The sequence below is a fragment of the Equus caballus genome, chromosome 27 (genome assembly GCF_041296265.1).
Source record: "Equus caballus isolate H_3958 breed thoroughbred chromosome 27, TB-T2T, whole genome shotgun sequence".
Taxonomy (NCBI): Eukaryota; Metazoa; Chordata; class Mammalia; order Perissodactyla; family Equidae; genus Equus; species Equus caballus.
In genome coordinates this window covers 31928996-31944346 of record NC_091710.1, presented here as the reverse complement: position 1 = coordinate 31944346, position 15351 = coordinate 31928996, and the positions used below count along the sequence as shown (strand labels likewise).

The 15351-nt window shown below is 40.1% G+C and overlaps 1 protein-coding gene across 1 annotated transcript; it reads left to right on the top strand.

The window, feature by feature from the left end:
• Positions 1-623: 623 nt before the first annotated feature.
• Positions 624-14344, top strand: LEPROTL1 (leptin receptor overlapping transcript like 1). The gene is made up of 4 exons (XM_023630554.2): positions 624-1216; positions 6847-6922; positions 8946-9132; positions 9997-14344. The coding sequence occupies exons 1-4, from the start codon at positions 1201-1203 to the stop codon at positions 10111-10113; spliced, it is 396 nt and encodes a 131-aa protein (XP_023486322.1). The 5' UTR covers positions 624-1200; the 3' UTR covers positions 10114-14344.
• Positions 14345-15351: the final 1007 nt, after the last annotated feature.

The window sequence follows — 15351 nt, the reverse complement described above, 5'->3', positions numbered from 1 at the left end:
TGTGACCCATCTCTTCTTGAATCTTTTTAAAACCCTTCAAAAGAGTCTCCTTGCTGAGACAGAAAAAAAAGAAAAAATTCCTTATAGTATAGGACCCTCCTGTCCCCACTCCAACCGGGAGCAATTCCATTGGCCTTCTCTCTCCAACAGACCAAGCTCCTGGCTTCCAGAGTTTGCCCCCTGGCTCACCCCCCCAGTACACTATCCCCTCTGGGCTTCCCTTTTCTCTTGTAGTTACACACACCTCTTCATCCCTCCGTTGCCCCTCCCTCGGGAAAATCTTTTCTGATGATCTAAATCAAAGGCTATCATAAGACTGTCGACCCATTTTCCTAGCAATGATCATAGTTGCAATTTTACACCTTTTTGTCTCTCTCTGTCTCTCACTAAACTGCAAGCTCCAAGCTCCGTGAGGACAGAAACCATGCCTAGTTCTGCTCACCTCAGTGCCTAGCCCTGCTTCCCACACATAGTAAATGTTCAATAAATTTGCAGGCTGACTTAAACGCATTTGTACCTCTGCTTTCTCCAGTTTTTTTTTCTAGCCCTGTTACTACTAAAGAAACCCAGCGATTCTCACAGACTCCCAAGAGCTCGGATTTGTACTGAATCCGCCTTTTCCTGGGTCCCGCTGATCCTGTCTCTGTAGGTGGGTTCTCAGAGGAACCCTGATTCTGTGCAAGACACCGAGGAGCCAAGTGCAGACGACCCACCTAGCCTCACTTCTTTAGTCCAAGGCTGGGGAGGAGACAGAAACGGATGCGCTTTAACGAACGCACAGTTATCCGCCAAAGACATCACACCCCGCCTCCCAAAGGACGGCGGCCGCTCGCTCTCCTTTCTCCAAGGATGTGCGAGGTTGCGGGATGCGCGATGGGGCTTCGACATGAGGCTCCGTCGCCCTGAGCGGACCCTGGAGGCGGCCGCCAGCCTGCACGACCCGGAGCCGGGCCGGGGGCGGAAGGCCTCGCAGGGCGGCGGTCGGCCGGAGATCTGAGCACGGAAGGCAGGGGTCAGCCCCGCGCCCCCAAGCCCGGCGCGCCCCCCGCGCCCCCGCGCGATCGCGAGCCGCCGGCGGAAGTGCTGCGTCGCGCACTTCCGGGTGTTGTCTGCCCGCCGCCGCTGCCGCCGCCGCCGCGCGTCTCCGGTCTCCCGGCCGCAGCCGCCTCGGGTCCTGGAGCCAGGAGCGACGTCAGCGCCATGGCCGGCATCAAAGGTGGGCCGGGGGCGCGGGGCGCCGGAGGCCCGGGGGCCGGAACGAGGGGAGGGGCCCGCGGCTCCCCCACGCCGCCTGCCCCGGCCGGGCGCGCGCCGCGGGGTCCCTGCGCCGGCGGGCGACCCCGGACCCGACCCCCGCCGCCGCCCGCGCAGCCCCGGAGCGGAGGTGGGCGCGGCGCGCTCGGGAAGGACGGCGCCTGGGGGACCCCCGCTTTCTGCTGATCTCAGCAGCCTGTACCCCGCCGTCGCCCCCCGTGCCGGGAATGAAGTGGTCCGCGGGCTCTGAGGAGTCCCGCAGCGACTCGGGCCATCGAACTCGTTTTGCAGGAGTTTGCATCCGACAGAGAGTCGGGCGCAGTGTGGTTTGGAGGGGGTGGAGGCCGCCAGGGATGCCAGTTACGGAAAATCAGTGTCATCTCCCACTTGAAGGCACGAGTGCGATCTTCGGGTGCCGAGCCGAGCCGAGTCCCCCAGGAACGCCCTAGAAGGGCTTAGGGACCGTTCTTTCCGAAACCTTGGCCATCACATCCGCTCTCAGGACCGGTGCTCGAAGCTTGACCCGCTCCTAAAACGGATGCATTTTGATTTGTCGTGTTTGTCGCATGGGGGAGATCCTATAAGCGACCCCAAAGTTCTCCTTTTCTCTTCCCTCTCCTCAGTTGCACGTTGAGGCTTTTTCACATTTCAAAGTTTTTATTTAGTTGGGTTTTTTTTAAAAGATAAAATAGCGTTAAAACTTCATGAGAAATTACTCGTTTATTCGTGCATTTTCTTGAGAAAAAAGAATGTTGCATTCTTTCCAATGTTTTGTTAGTTCGATTAGGAGCAAATAAAGCGTTTTCAACTTAAACATCTTGACAACGAATTACATTGATTTCCTGACCTGCGGCTTTGTAGAAGGGGCGAACAGGAAGTGAGAACTTTGATAGCAGTGTTTTTCTGCGTATTTTATTTCCCTCAAGGACAGCTTTTGTTGAGCTGCTTTCCCAGAGTCACATTTTGACTTTAATGTCTGAAAGCGTTTCATTTCCCATGTAAAACGTTGTCATTTGAGCAACTGGCATACTTTCCGATCTTTTTTTGGACTATAGTAGATCTTTTCAAATCCTCGTATGAAAAAACAGTTATGGTAGACTGCTGTGGTTTTTAGGATGTTGCCAGTTTCCCTGTTCTTCCCCGTTTCTTCGGTGTCATTAATGCAGGAGTCACTGTCTTAAACAACTTTGTGATTCTCTTCTCCAAATAGAGGTAAATATTAATCAGGTGAAAGTGTCTCAGATGGACTTGTGCTTCCACTTTTGGTTTCAGGAATTATGATTGTTTACCAGGATATTTTCTTCCTGTTGGCCTGCCTTTATATTAAGGAGAAGTGTTGCTGTAATTGGAGTCCATTACTTATTTCTTGAGCTGTTTGCCTATTACTTTGTTATAGATCGGATTTTTCTGGTAACTCCCAGGTTGGGGAACCGGTCCCTTCTCCTACTCTTAATTTCTTTGTAATCACAGAACCAGCACCCTGTCTCTAGAGAGTTTAGATAATTGGGCTGGTCCATCCCTAGCCGAGAGGCTTTGGGAGTAGAAACCAGACTCATCTAAGTTTTGTCTTCCAAGTGTTGCATCACTCAATTACGGTATAAATTCTGGCCTTTTTGATGTGTCATCCAGGACAACCATTTGTATACAAATGATGAAATTTGTATGTAAATCAGCCTAGTTACTGACTTCATAAGATTGGAGAAACTTTCAAAGAGTACTTTTTGAGCACTGTGTTAACCCCATTGGCTTTTGTCTTAGTATGATTGGGAAGTGAAATGTCACATAAAATTATTTTTTGATACCTGAATTTTAGTTCCTTGATTTTTTTTAACAAATCATCTTTCCTTAACTTTGAAAAGTATACTCAAAGAATTTAGACTTGTTTTTTGATGACAGAAACATAAGTAATTGTTCTCTGTCATGGAACATAGTTACCCTCAGAGAGCATCCAGTCCTAAGTCTGCTTGCCTCTTAGCCAAGATTACTGCAAACTGGCATGCTTTTTGAGATTTTTCGGCCTGATTTGAATTTTTTCCAGTCTCCTCCCTCCTGTCAGAGGGCAGATCTTGCTTATATGCAGTTCTACCTCCTATTTCTCATTTGTTTCAAAATGCGAAACAAGATCCTCAAACTTACAAAACTTTTTGTTACAAGATACAGGCAACAGTGATCATTTCTAGGAAGGGGAAGTTACTTTTCACTTAATTTTGTTCTGGATATATGCATTGCTGTTGAAAATATATATATATATAAATGAGCATAGATGCTTCTTTAAAATAAAAGAGTTTTTTTCCTGCTTTTTCCCCCCCAAATCCCCCCAGTACATAGTTGTATATTTTAATTGTGGGCCCTTCTAGTTGTGGCATGTGGGACACCGCCTCAACATGGCCTAATGAGTGGTGCCATGTCCGCGCCCAGGATCCGAAACAGCAAAACCCTGGGCCACTGAAGCAGAGCATGAGAACTTAACCACTTGGCCACGGGGCTGGCCTCACAAAATAAAAATTTTTTATTCTGCTGAAATTCACACACAATTTTGTCACCAAAATAATGGATAAATAACCTCTGAATAAGAGCCTAAGGGTCTGCTTATAAAGAATGTTAGCTTTAATGTATAGGCTTCATGACATCTATTGTGTCTCTTTAGTGACCTTTGTTTCCTCCAGGATTCTAAGCTATATTCTGGCTTCTGAATAAATAAGGTGTTAACATAGACTATTTATAGTGATGAACTTGGCTGTTTGACAGCTACATTCAAAAAGTGGAGATGGCTTTTACTTCTTCACCACGTCTTAAGACAAGTGTCTTTGGTGTTCAGAGAATGATTTGCATTTTAGATCTAGTCCAGCTCTCATTTTATAGAAGAAAGAACTGCCACTCCGATAACTCATGCAGACAGCTAGGAAGTGGCTGGTAGGTGGTAGGACCCAGTGTCGCCTGACTTTCAGTTCTATGCTGTTTCTTCTCTGCTGCATTAGACACATCTTTATCTTGCTTCCGCTTATCTCCCCTTCTCTTTTGTTTTCCTTTTTGGTTCCTTTCATTCATTCCGCAAATATTTATCACTGAGTGTTAAGAGCTGGGGCATGAGCATCAGCAACAACAAAAAAACTTTTTCCCCCGCTCTGGCGGAGAGAACAATTTAGAAGGAAAGACAAATAGAAATCAATACAAAATTACACCTGTGATAACTGAGCAAAGAGGAGTAGAGTGCAAAGAGGGCTTTTGCCCATGCGTGTCCCTCTGCCTGGCATGCCCCCCCCGTTGGTGGGCCTGTGATTTACTCCCTCATTTCATATGGATCTCTGCTCCTGCGTCACCTCATCAGAGACGCCTTTCCAGGCCACTGGGTCTAGAACAGCACTCCTATCTCCTTACACTGCCTGATTTTTTTCATAGCACTTGACATTTATTTGCTTGCTTTTTTTTTTAAATCATTTTATTCACCTGCTAAAATGTAAGCTTCATGAAAGCAAGAGCTTTTTCATTGTTCTGTCTCCAGCATCAAGAAGAGTGTGTGAGGAGCCAGCCTGGTGGCGTAGTGGTTAAGTTCAGGTGCTTCCAGGGTTTTGCCGATTTGGATCCTGGGCACAGACCTAGCACTGCTCATCAAGCTGTGCTGAGGCGGCGTCCTACATAGCAGAGCTAGAAGGACCTATAACTAGAATATACAACTATGGATGGGGAAGCTTTGGGGAGAAGAAGAAGAAGAAAAAAGGTTGGCAGCAGATGTTAGCTCAGAGCCATTCTTTAAAAAAAAAAGTGTGTGGCACACTTTAGGTGCTCAGTAGATATTTGTTGAGTGAAGAATGAATGAATATAATAGGGAGATTTGGTCTAGTCAGGAGGTTTGGAAAAACTTCACTGAGGAAGAGATGATTGAGCTGGATCTGAGGAAGAGTCGGAGTTAACTTGGAGGGAAGAGGAGAGGAGTGGGACTAGAATGCAAGCTCTCTGAGTTTGCAAGGGCCTTGTCTCATGTACTAACAGACCTCTAGCACCTGTTATGTATTTGGCTCTCAGTAAATATTTCTTGAATGGAATGAATAAATGAAAAGGTGTCTGAGGTAGACGGGACAGCATGTGCAAAGGCCCTGTGGGTGAGGGAGCCTGCTGATTTCCAGGAAAGGATAGGCCAGTGTAACAGGAGTGCAGAAAGCTGGAGGGAGCAGCCTGGTGGGATATGTGTCGGGAGAAGTAAGCAGGGCAGATGATGACACCTGTTATGAACTGAAAAAGCGAATGGTAAACTCAGCATTTTTCCTCACAATTTCCATTGCATTCCATTGTAAACGTAAAATTTCTCGTTTGCTGTAAAAAAAAATTTTTTTTCTTTTTCTCTTTTTTTTTGTAACTGAAAATATAGTGGCATTAAGGACGAAGTAAATGTGTTCAGGCTTGTCATGACCTACGTCAGTGATCTAATGAAAACAAAATCTGCCAGGCTACCATGTCAGTGGTGTCCTTGATTATGACCATTTTAATTCAGAGAAGTGTATCAGTAGTGCTTGGCAGCATTTAACCCCTTTACTGTTAGTTTTGGTTTGTGTATCATAGCTTTTGTCTTGGTAACTTTTAGACCTTCTGCAGCTCTTTTGAATTTTAACATTTCTGTTAAGGTTAGTAGACTGCATCGTTTAGAGAAAAAGGGCAGTTATTCTCTTAGCCACTGCAATTGCAGAAATACAGGTTATATAGAACTCAAAATAAATTGATCATTTAGTTCTTTGCTTAATTCTAGGCCACTGATGAACAATGTGTCTATTCAAGAAAGTTGTTTCTACTCTCTGATATATGTGGAAACACTTTATAAAATATAATGCTTTGTGTAAGTATGTGTGTGTGTAACTTTAGATACTGTATTTCACCTGTAGAAACTTTATTCCACGTATAGAATGTATCTGTTGCTTGTGATAATGCCTTAAAATAGCGCGACGGCAGAAGGGTTTGTACCCATTACCCTGCGCGCTACCTAATGTGTGGGAGGTTAGGGAAGGAAGCCCAGCAGTAGTTTTGCACACTATTTAAACATCTGTAACAAAATAAGTCAATTAAAATGATTATCTGCAGATATCCGGGGACCTTTTTTTCTTAGCAGTTGTGTGCCCCTTGCGAGTGTACGTACAAGAAGCGGGAGCTGATCAGGAGAGGTTTTCGCTAGGATGCAGCTTCTAAAGTCCAGTAAAGCTGACAGTGTGGAGCCCCTCCTCATCCTGCTTTTTCCAAACTGTAATGATCTGTGGAGTAAACAATACGAACGCCTGGAGGAGCATTGATCTTGCAGGCTGGAATGCTCGCTAGAAATGGGACCAGTAACTGGGGAACATGTGGGTGCTAGCAATAGCTCAGGGCTTTGAAAACCAGTACTGCTTTCTTTTACCTTGAGGATGCCACAAAAGACTTATTCTGAGACTAGATAACTTACACTTTTGAAAATAACTCGCTTTGACTACATTGATTTTTTGCATGTTTTCTTTTGTTTTTTGCTTCTAGGATGACAGGTAATGTTCAGACTGCTAATATTAATATTAATTTAAAAATATTAATTTCATCTAATTGGTATTTCTATTTGACTTTTTATTTACTTTGCAGCTCTGATTAGTTTGTCCTTTGGAGGAGCCATTGGGCTGATGTTTTTGATGCTTGGCTGTGCCCTTCCAATATACAAGTATGTAAATTTTTTGTCTTTTTGAGTATTTATGGGTAAAATGTTTCTACTTTTAGATTAAAGCTTTAAAAACGTTAAAAAAATTTTTAATTTTTAAAACTTAATTGTTAAAAAAATTAAAAATTAAAGCTTTTCTGCAGAAGTAATCCTGCAAAAAGTTCTTTTACCAAGGACAAATCTTTTTAAAAGTCTTCACTTAAAATTTGTTTGTAAAGTTTTTAGGACACCAGGTGCGAAAAAGACTTTGGGCTGTTGCTCCTTGCCTACTCCTCAGTCTGTAACGGCAAGATAACACAACAGGAGCCCCGCGCTACTACCCAATTTTGAGCACCTACTGATACAGTTAAATACAAGAAAATTAAAAATATCTTTTCAGCAAAAAATGCCATAAGCAGAGTCAAGAGACAATTGCCTAAGAAAAAAAGTCACGTAAGCAATTCATTTCCTTAGGATAGAAAGAGCTTTTAAAAATTACTAAGATAGGTTAGTAAGAAAAATGTAGACAACTAAATAGAAAAATGAACAACAAATATGAAAAAAGAACTGAAAATTGTTAATAAGCACATGAAAATATACTCATCCTCTCTCAAAATTAAGTGAAATCCATTGATAAAAATGATACGTACAGACAGGCGCTGTGGTGTCTGGGAGGGAGAGTAAGTAGATGTGGTCTTCTTGGAGCCAGTGGGTTTGTAGCTCTCAAAATGTTTATTTCCTTTGAATTAGCCCTTCCACTTCTTAGAATTTCTCATACAAATTTCCTTGTAGTTGTTTGCACAGATATGTGTAGTGGAGGGAGAATATGGATGTTCATGGCAGCCTTGATAAGAATAACCAAAAAAAACTGGAAGCATCCTAAAGTTCTATCATAAGAAAAATGGTTAAGTTATGATACCTCCATCAATGGAAATACTAGGCAGTCTTGAAAAGGATGAGGGAGCTGTAAGTGCTAATATATAAAGATGTTTAAGATACGTTGTTAAACGAAAAAGTGCAGGATTCATTCACATTTTTAAAGTTTGTCTGTATGAAAATATGGAAGGATCCAGAAGAAGCTCAATAGGAGAGTGGGAAAGAGAAGGCAGAGGAGACGTGGGCAGCTCTGTTTTCACTTTCTCTGCTTTTGTATTTTTTGAATTTTTTTCTTAAGCATGTATCCATTTACAATTTTTTTTATTCTCAAAATATTTAGGAAAAGATTTTTAGGAAAAACATAAAGATAAATCTTTGCTTATTATAAGCCTCTAAGTACAAACAAACCTCCAGTATGATGTGTATTTTATTTTATAGCAGTTTTAAAGACCATCTACTTCTTTTTAACTTTTTATCTTGAAATGATTACAGACTCTCAAGAAGTTGCACATGTGGTACAGAGGTCCCCTGGACCCTTCACACAGCTTCCCCCAGTGGTAATATCTTACATAACTGTAGTTCTCAAAACCAGGAAATGACGTTGGCACAATACAATAGCTTGACTATAGGCTAAACGCCATCTATTTTTATTGTGACAAATTCTGTATTCTGACTGAAAATCTTCACTGTTACTTTCAGTTCATTTTCTGCATTTTGGTTTCAGTATTTTGGGAGTTCCTAGTGACTTAAAGAAAGTTTTGGGGTGTTCCAGCTTTATGCTAAAATAGGATATCATACATTAGAAGTAGGAAAGGCATGAATCTTAAATTTTAAAAATTGCCATGTTAATATTCCCATTTTCCATGTGTCTATTTATAACATAAATTGAAAAATATTTTTAATTTTGGGTCTTAATTCCAACTGTTGTAATTTATAGAACATTTTCTTTTAATATGAGAAATATTTAACCATTGTGTCCTAGTTGATTTTAGGAATACTGTGACTCTAAATGTTTCTCTTTTCAGTGTTCAGGTTGTAGCTTACTTTAAAACTGTGCCATGTTTTGTAACTTGCAATATTCCTTTGGTCCGTATTTTATAAAAGCCTACTTTATGTGTAAGAAAATGACAGAGAGAGCAAAAACTACATTATCTTATTTTTCTTTTTCTAGCCAATACTGGCCCCTCTTTGTTCTGTTTTTTTACATCCTTTCACCTATTCCATACTGCATAGCAAGAAGGCTGGTGGATGACACCGACGCTATGAGCAATGCTTGTAAGGAACTTGCCATATTTCTTACCACAGGCATTGTTGTCTCCGCTTTTGGACTCCCTATTGTATTTGCCAGAGCACATCTGGTAAGTGAATACATTCTTCTGACTGTGTGAAACTTTTCTCAGGAAGAATTTTTTGTTAAATGACATGAAGAGATGAGAGACATAGGAACCTAGAGGATAGAGGAGGATAGAGATAAAAATCTTACTTTTGTTGGTGTTGACTGATAAAATTGATATTGGAGAGCATGGCTGGGGTCTGCAGCAGCTGTTGGCTTGCCAACACTTGACTCTCAGAGTGGGGCACATCAGCTCGCCCAGTGCTGAGCAACCACAGGACACAGAAGACCCGAGGAGATCTCGTGTTCTTTTCAGGTGGGGAAGTACGAAGAGGGGAAGGGGCTGGGCTATATATATGCACTCCCCACCCCCCCCACCCCCCCCCACAACTCACTAGTCAGATTCTCTCCTCCATCCCCACGGTGGCAGAGAAGGCAGAGAGGACAGGCTGGCCACCCTTCCACATGGAGCAGGCGATTACTCCCGCTGCCCCTTTAAAAGAATGTACGCAAGTGTGTTTTCATCTCTGATTCTTTAAATTTGATCTGCTCTCTAAATAAAATTTTAGTTTCGCTAAGGAAGAGTCAGAGCAAATTTCTTTATAAACAGAAAATTGCAGAATTTTGTGCTACCGCCTCATAGCCCAGAACTCAGGCTTGCTTTTGAATGATCATCATCATCTATGACTCTGTCTTTCTAAAGGAACCAGAGATAAATAGAAACAGCAAAACAGACATGCCATTGAGTGTTCGGTAGTGCAAAAGTCATTACTACAAGTCTCTTATTTGTTTTAAATCATGGTTGCCATACAGCTAGAACCTTGATTTGCTTTTTGTTTTCTTGTTTTCACATGTGTATTAACTGAGTGTTTATATCTTATTTCCATAGATTGAGTGGGGAGCTTGTGCACTTGTTCTCACAGGAAACACAGTCATCTTTGCAACTATACTGGGCTTTTTCTTGGTCTTTGGAAGCAATGACGACTTCAGCTGGCAGCAGTGGTGAAAGGAGTTACTGAACTGTCGCCAAGTGGACTTGTTGTCATTTGTTGGCCATCCATGCACACCGGAGATGGGCGGTCATGCTGAGTGGTATAGCAAGCCTCCTGGGGGTATTCGAGGTGCTCCCTTCTCACTTTTATTGTAAGCATACTATTTTCACAGAGACTTGCTGAAGGATTAAAAGGATTTTCTCTTTTGAAAAAGCTTGACTGATTTCACACTTATCTATAGTATGCTTTTTGTGGTGTCCTGCTGAATTTAAATATTTATGTGTTTTCCCTGTTCATTTTCTTTTTTTAATCAATATGCAATGTCAAACATTTTTTCAATGTAATAACCATTTGCATTGGTTAGGAATTGGATTTCTGCTGGCTATTACTGGGCTAAAAGACATCTTTTCTCTTAAAATTATTTAACCTCCATTATTACAAAAAGTTATGAAAATAAGTTTTCAGTCAGTCAGGATGACATCACTCTCAATTATATGCAGACTTGCAGGCTGTTGGCACACCTTATAGACTATGTACTCTTTGCAAATCTAGCTGTATCTATACCTCAGAAGGGCCAAGTTCATGCCCACGCCCTCCATAAGGATTGCTGGTTTTGCCTGTAAGCAGGTGTTTTGTGAATTGAAAATTATTTTATGGAATTGCTACAAAGAAGTGCTTTTCTTCTCAGTTGTTAGAAGAATTTATTGTTAAAGGTAAGGATGTAAAAAGATTTTTGAGATACGGTTTTTATTTATGTTTATTATAGTTAAAGTGAGTGAGTTGCATTATGGGGAGAAATGACGTTGAAATTCCATTTTTTTGACGCCTGTTCTATTTATAAGTGAAATTTTGATTCTTCTATCAGCCTTTCATGTTTTACCGTGGGTAAAATGGACATACATGGAACTACTGATAAAGGAAGTTATATGTTTGCATCATATATACCATAAAACCTTTCCCCACTTCCTCCTTTTAACTTATTTTATATGTTGTATATATTAAGTAAAAAAACTTTTCAAATATAGTTTAATAACATTTTAAATTAGAGGTGTTTAACTCACCCGGAAAGTCATTGCTATGGCATACATGCGGAGCGCCCCCTGCCCCACAAGGCCTTGCCATGATTAACAAGCAACTTGTTAGTCTTGCAGATAATTCATGCATTAACAATTTAGGATTTAGACCATGCTAATTGTAGTTTTTATTCTCTAGGGTTATATCATATGTAATTTAAAAATATTTAAGACAAGTTTCCTGTATACCTCTCAACTATTTTGATTTTTTATTTCCTCATGATAGATCTGCTGTCTCTTTTCAAATGGCATTTATTGTGTGTTTAATGCAAAGTAGCCAAATCCAGCTGTATAGCAGCTTCAGACACAAACCTGACCAAAAAATTCCCAGTGACCAGGCATGACCAAAGTGTAGTGGTCATTTGCATCTCACAATTATCAGTACCTTTTTCAGGAGCTAGTTATGAAAATGTTCAAGTTGGTCTGACAGTATTTTGTTAAGGATATTAGGATGTTTGTTCAGTATACTTACGTAAAAATTGTTTTGCCTTCAGACAAAACTGAGTAATCGTGACAACTGTCTTGTTGTTTTATAAAGTTTATTTCTCAAGAACATGGGAACAAAATTTGGGTTTGTTCAGCTTTTTACTAACGATGCCTAAAGGCCACAGGTTTTATTGCTAAACCCAAGTTGTTACTTTTAGCTGTGAGATGGGAGGCAGAGTGAAGTATCTGTCTGTGGCTGTCCCATTTACACGTTAGGCTGAAGTTGGCTTGCAGTGTTACAATGCTGTAGACCTAGAGAGGAAGGGACAGGCACACATGAATTAGCTGGCGATACAGTTGGGAACTCAGTGCCTGTGATCTACTCGATTTTTTTTGCAGGAAGTGCATTCTCTGGTCCTCCCCCATTTTCTGTTCTAGAACATCAGTGCAGTGCACTGCTACTGTTTTATTCACTTGGCCATAGACTCTTTTTCTAACAGCTGCATATTCTTTCTGTATACTAACTGCATTGGCAGCATTGTGTCTTTGACCTTGCACACTAGCTTGACATAGTGCTGTCTCTGATTTCTAGGCTAGTTACTTGAAGTATGAATTTTCCATAGAATATGCACTGATATTGCATTGCCATTCTTCTATGGAAAGAAGACTTTTGATGATGAAACAATAAAGATTTTAAATATCTATTTTAGTTTCTGGGTGTTTTTGAAATGAAAGTGTACTACACACTTAAGTTCCTGAAGTGCACTATCCATTTTAATAATGTGATATAAAGCAAGTATGACATTAGTTATAATGTTAGACTCGCAGAAGTTTCACTTCTAAAATAAAATTGAAACCATAGTAATAAATATTACAGTGAAGCCCTATGATTTTGAGCTATAGTTAAAGGATTATTAATCTGGAGAAGTAGGTTTTACCTAAACTTTTGCGAAAACAGCCATAGACGGTTTTGTTGACATAAAAAGACTACTAATGGTCTAAAGTCAAGGTTGTATTTGTTCTTAAATTTTCAGAACTTTTTTGTGACTGCATCTTTTATTATGTACGTATTACCATTCATTATTAGAACATTTTGCTTTTTGCAAACATTTCAAACATAAAGGTAAACACATTCATCCATGTGGTGCAATGTGAACAGAGAAACGTACTGTTCTCTTTTATCAAACATGAATCTTGTCACAAATTGTCTTAATTATTATCTCATTATATACTTTAAAGATTTCAGGGGGCCGGCCCAGTGGCATGTCGGTTAAGTTTGCACGTTCTGCTTCGGCGGCCCAGGGTTCACCGGTTCGGATCCTGGGTGCGGACATGGCACCGCTCATCAAGTCATGCTGTGGCAGGCGCCCCACATAGAAAAAGTAGAGAAAGATGGGCAGGGATGTTAGCTCAGGGCTAATCTTCCTCCAAAAATGAAAAATAAAAAATTCAGATCATGAGTTCTTCGTGTCTGTGGTAATATGATTTTTTGGACATTGTGAAAATAATCCAGATTTCTACAGTAAACGCTAGAATACTTACATTGAATGTGACTAGATTCTTAAGTCTCAGATAACTTTAAACCAGTTCATCAAATTTAACAAGCAGTCACACAACATTACTATTAAGTGATATGTATGTTTTAGATCTCAGGTTTGCTTTATGGTACATAAAATTGGTAAGAAATTCAAATTCATATTTCTTCCATATAAGCCTGTATTGTCCTTTCTCTCAGTGGAGATTGGGGAGTTCTTATTTTATTGCAGGCCTCCTAATTTTCTGGAATTCCCAGGGACGAGAACATATCTTATAAAATAAGTATACCAGATAACAAGCTTAACTCAAAAAGAGGTAACATTTGTTTTATTTTAACAAAAGTATTAAATGGATCATATATGTTTGTACTTTCTTAGAATATATGAAAACATTATTTTGATTTTTCCATGGTAATTTAGGCTTATCATAAATTGTTCTTCCCCTATTTTAAATGGCCCCAGACCTGTATTTTTCTGGGATTGTGTTTTTGCTGGCTTTTCTTACAACTGTTTGTTCCTACTACTTCTTAACTTCTTTTGTTTCTAATTGTCTAATCTATAGTATATTAGTAAGAATGGAAAGTTGTGAGGGCAAAAATGAGGTAACCAAGCTGGCTGAATCGACTATTAGATAGTTCTGTACACAGTACGTCAGCGGCCTTCATTAGGATGTCTCCCACCTGTTAGACAAATGAAACGCTTTGTGATGAGTAATCTTCCTGCTGAAAGGCTTTTTTAAAAAACTCTTGTTCTTAACTGTGTACCAGATAGTGGGAGGTTGTGAGGGGGAGCACCAGGCAGCAAGTTGTTACTGTGCAGGGCAGCCGCAGAAGCTGTAGAGTTTCGTTTTCTCCACTTTCATGTAGGAGTTATTCTGAGCTTAAGATACTCATCTTAATCTTAATCACACTTTTTCTGATTGCTAAGATCTTCTCTCTCTCTTCACCATTTGTTTTTAACTAAAACAGTCTGAAGATGAAGACAATTTTACAGTTTATTTTTACAAGAAACTTTGCACCATGTATTTTGCTTCCAGTCTCTTAAAGGTTATTTGAATTCATCCCTGGATTTAGGACTATTTACTGTAGTCACAACAATTCAAATATTAATTGTTAAAACTTGTAAATTCCCGTTGGGAAGAATAAAACAGAGAAAATCAAACAGTGTTTCCACAAATGAGAAATTATGACCATAAAACGTTCCTTTTTCAATGATTGTTCTGTTTCTCGTTTGTATTTAGGGGCCGTACTAATAGGGGGAAATCAAGAATGTTTTATTTCAGGAGCCAGTAGAAGGGCTAATACTACGAAAGAGAAACTTTGTTGCAGTTTACAACCACAGAAAACATCAAATAGAATAAAATATTAAAGAATAAACATGAGTATTTCCATATGTGTTTGTAAGAGCATTACTACTTTAATTATCTTGATTTATAGTTTGGCATTTAGTATCAGAAATAATCTTTTTCTCTTGGCAGATCAATTTATTGTTTAATATTATGTAAATAGAACTATGACATAAAAGCCAATGAACTGGCATAGATCTGTGAACCTCCCCAAATTAAGACAGATGTTTTCCTGAAAGCTAGGTACACTTACACAGAACATTTGAGAATTGTTTCTAAAGTGTTCACAATTGAACAACTTCCTAGGATTAAACTAAGATGGATGGATTTTAGTTTATTTTTGTCATAATCTAAATCACCAACTCCCAAAACATAGGTTAGAATCAGCTCTAAAACCTAGTTATGAGTATAGCAGTGAAGAAGAGGATATTAGGCTTGTAGAGGAGGAAGAAATATTCCTCTACTTGCTAGGTTCTCCTGGCTGGTCTAAGAATTAAATTGACATGAGACAGAATAACAGGAGAACATCAAATTTAATAACAAGTTTACATAGGGGAAACCCAGGAAAACTGAGTAACTCACCAAAATGGCTGAAGCCACCACCTTAAATACCATCTTCAGCTAAAGACAAAGGAGGATGTTGGGGGTAGTAGTTTTGGTCTTCAGAGGGGGGAAGGCAATTCACATGGAGATGGAAAAGCAAATTTTTGGTAAATAAATGTTTGCCATACTTTTCAAAGACAATGGGACGTGGGGAGGATTTTGATCAAATGGGCCTTGCTAGGTTCCTCCTTGCCTACCATGCTTAGTTTATATTATACTATAGTTATTTATGATATTAGCTCCTTCCTAGAATAGGCCTTCTATCTTAAA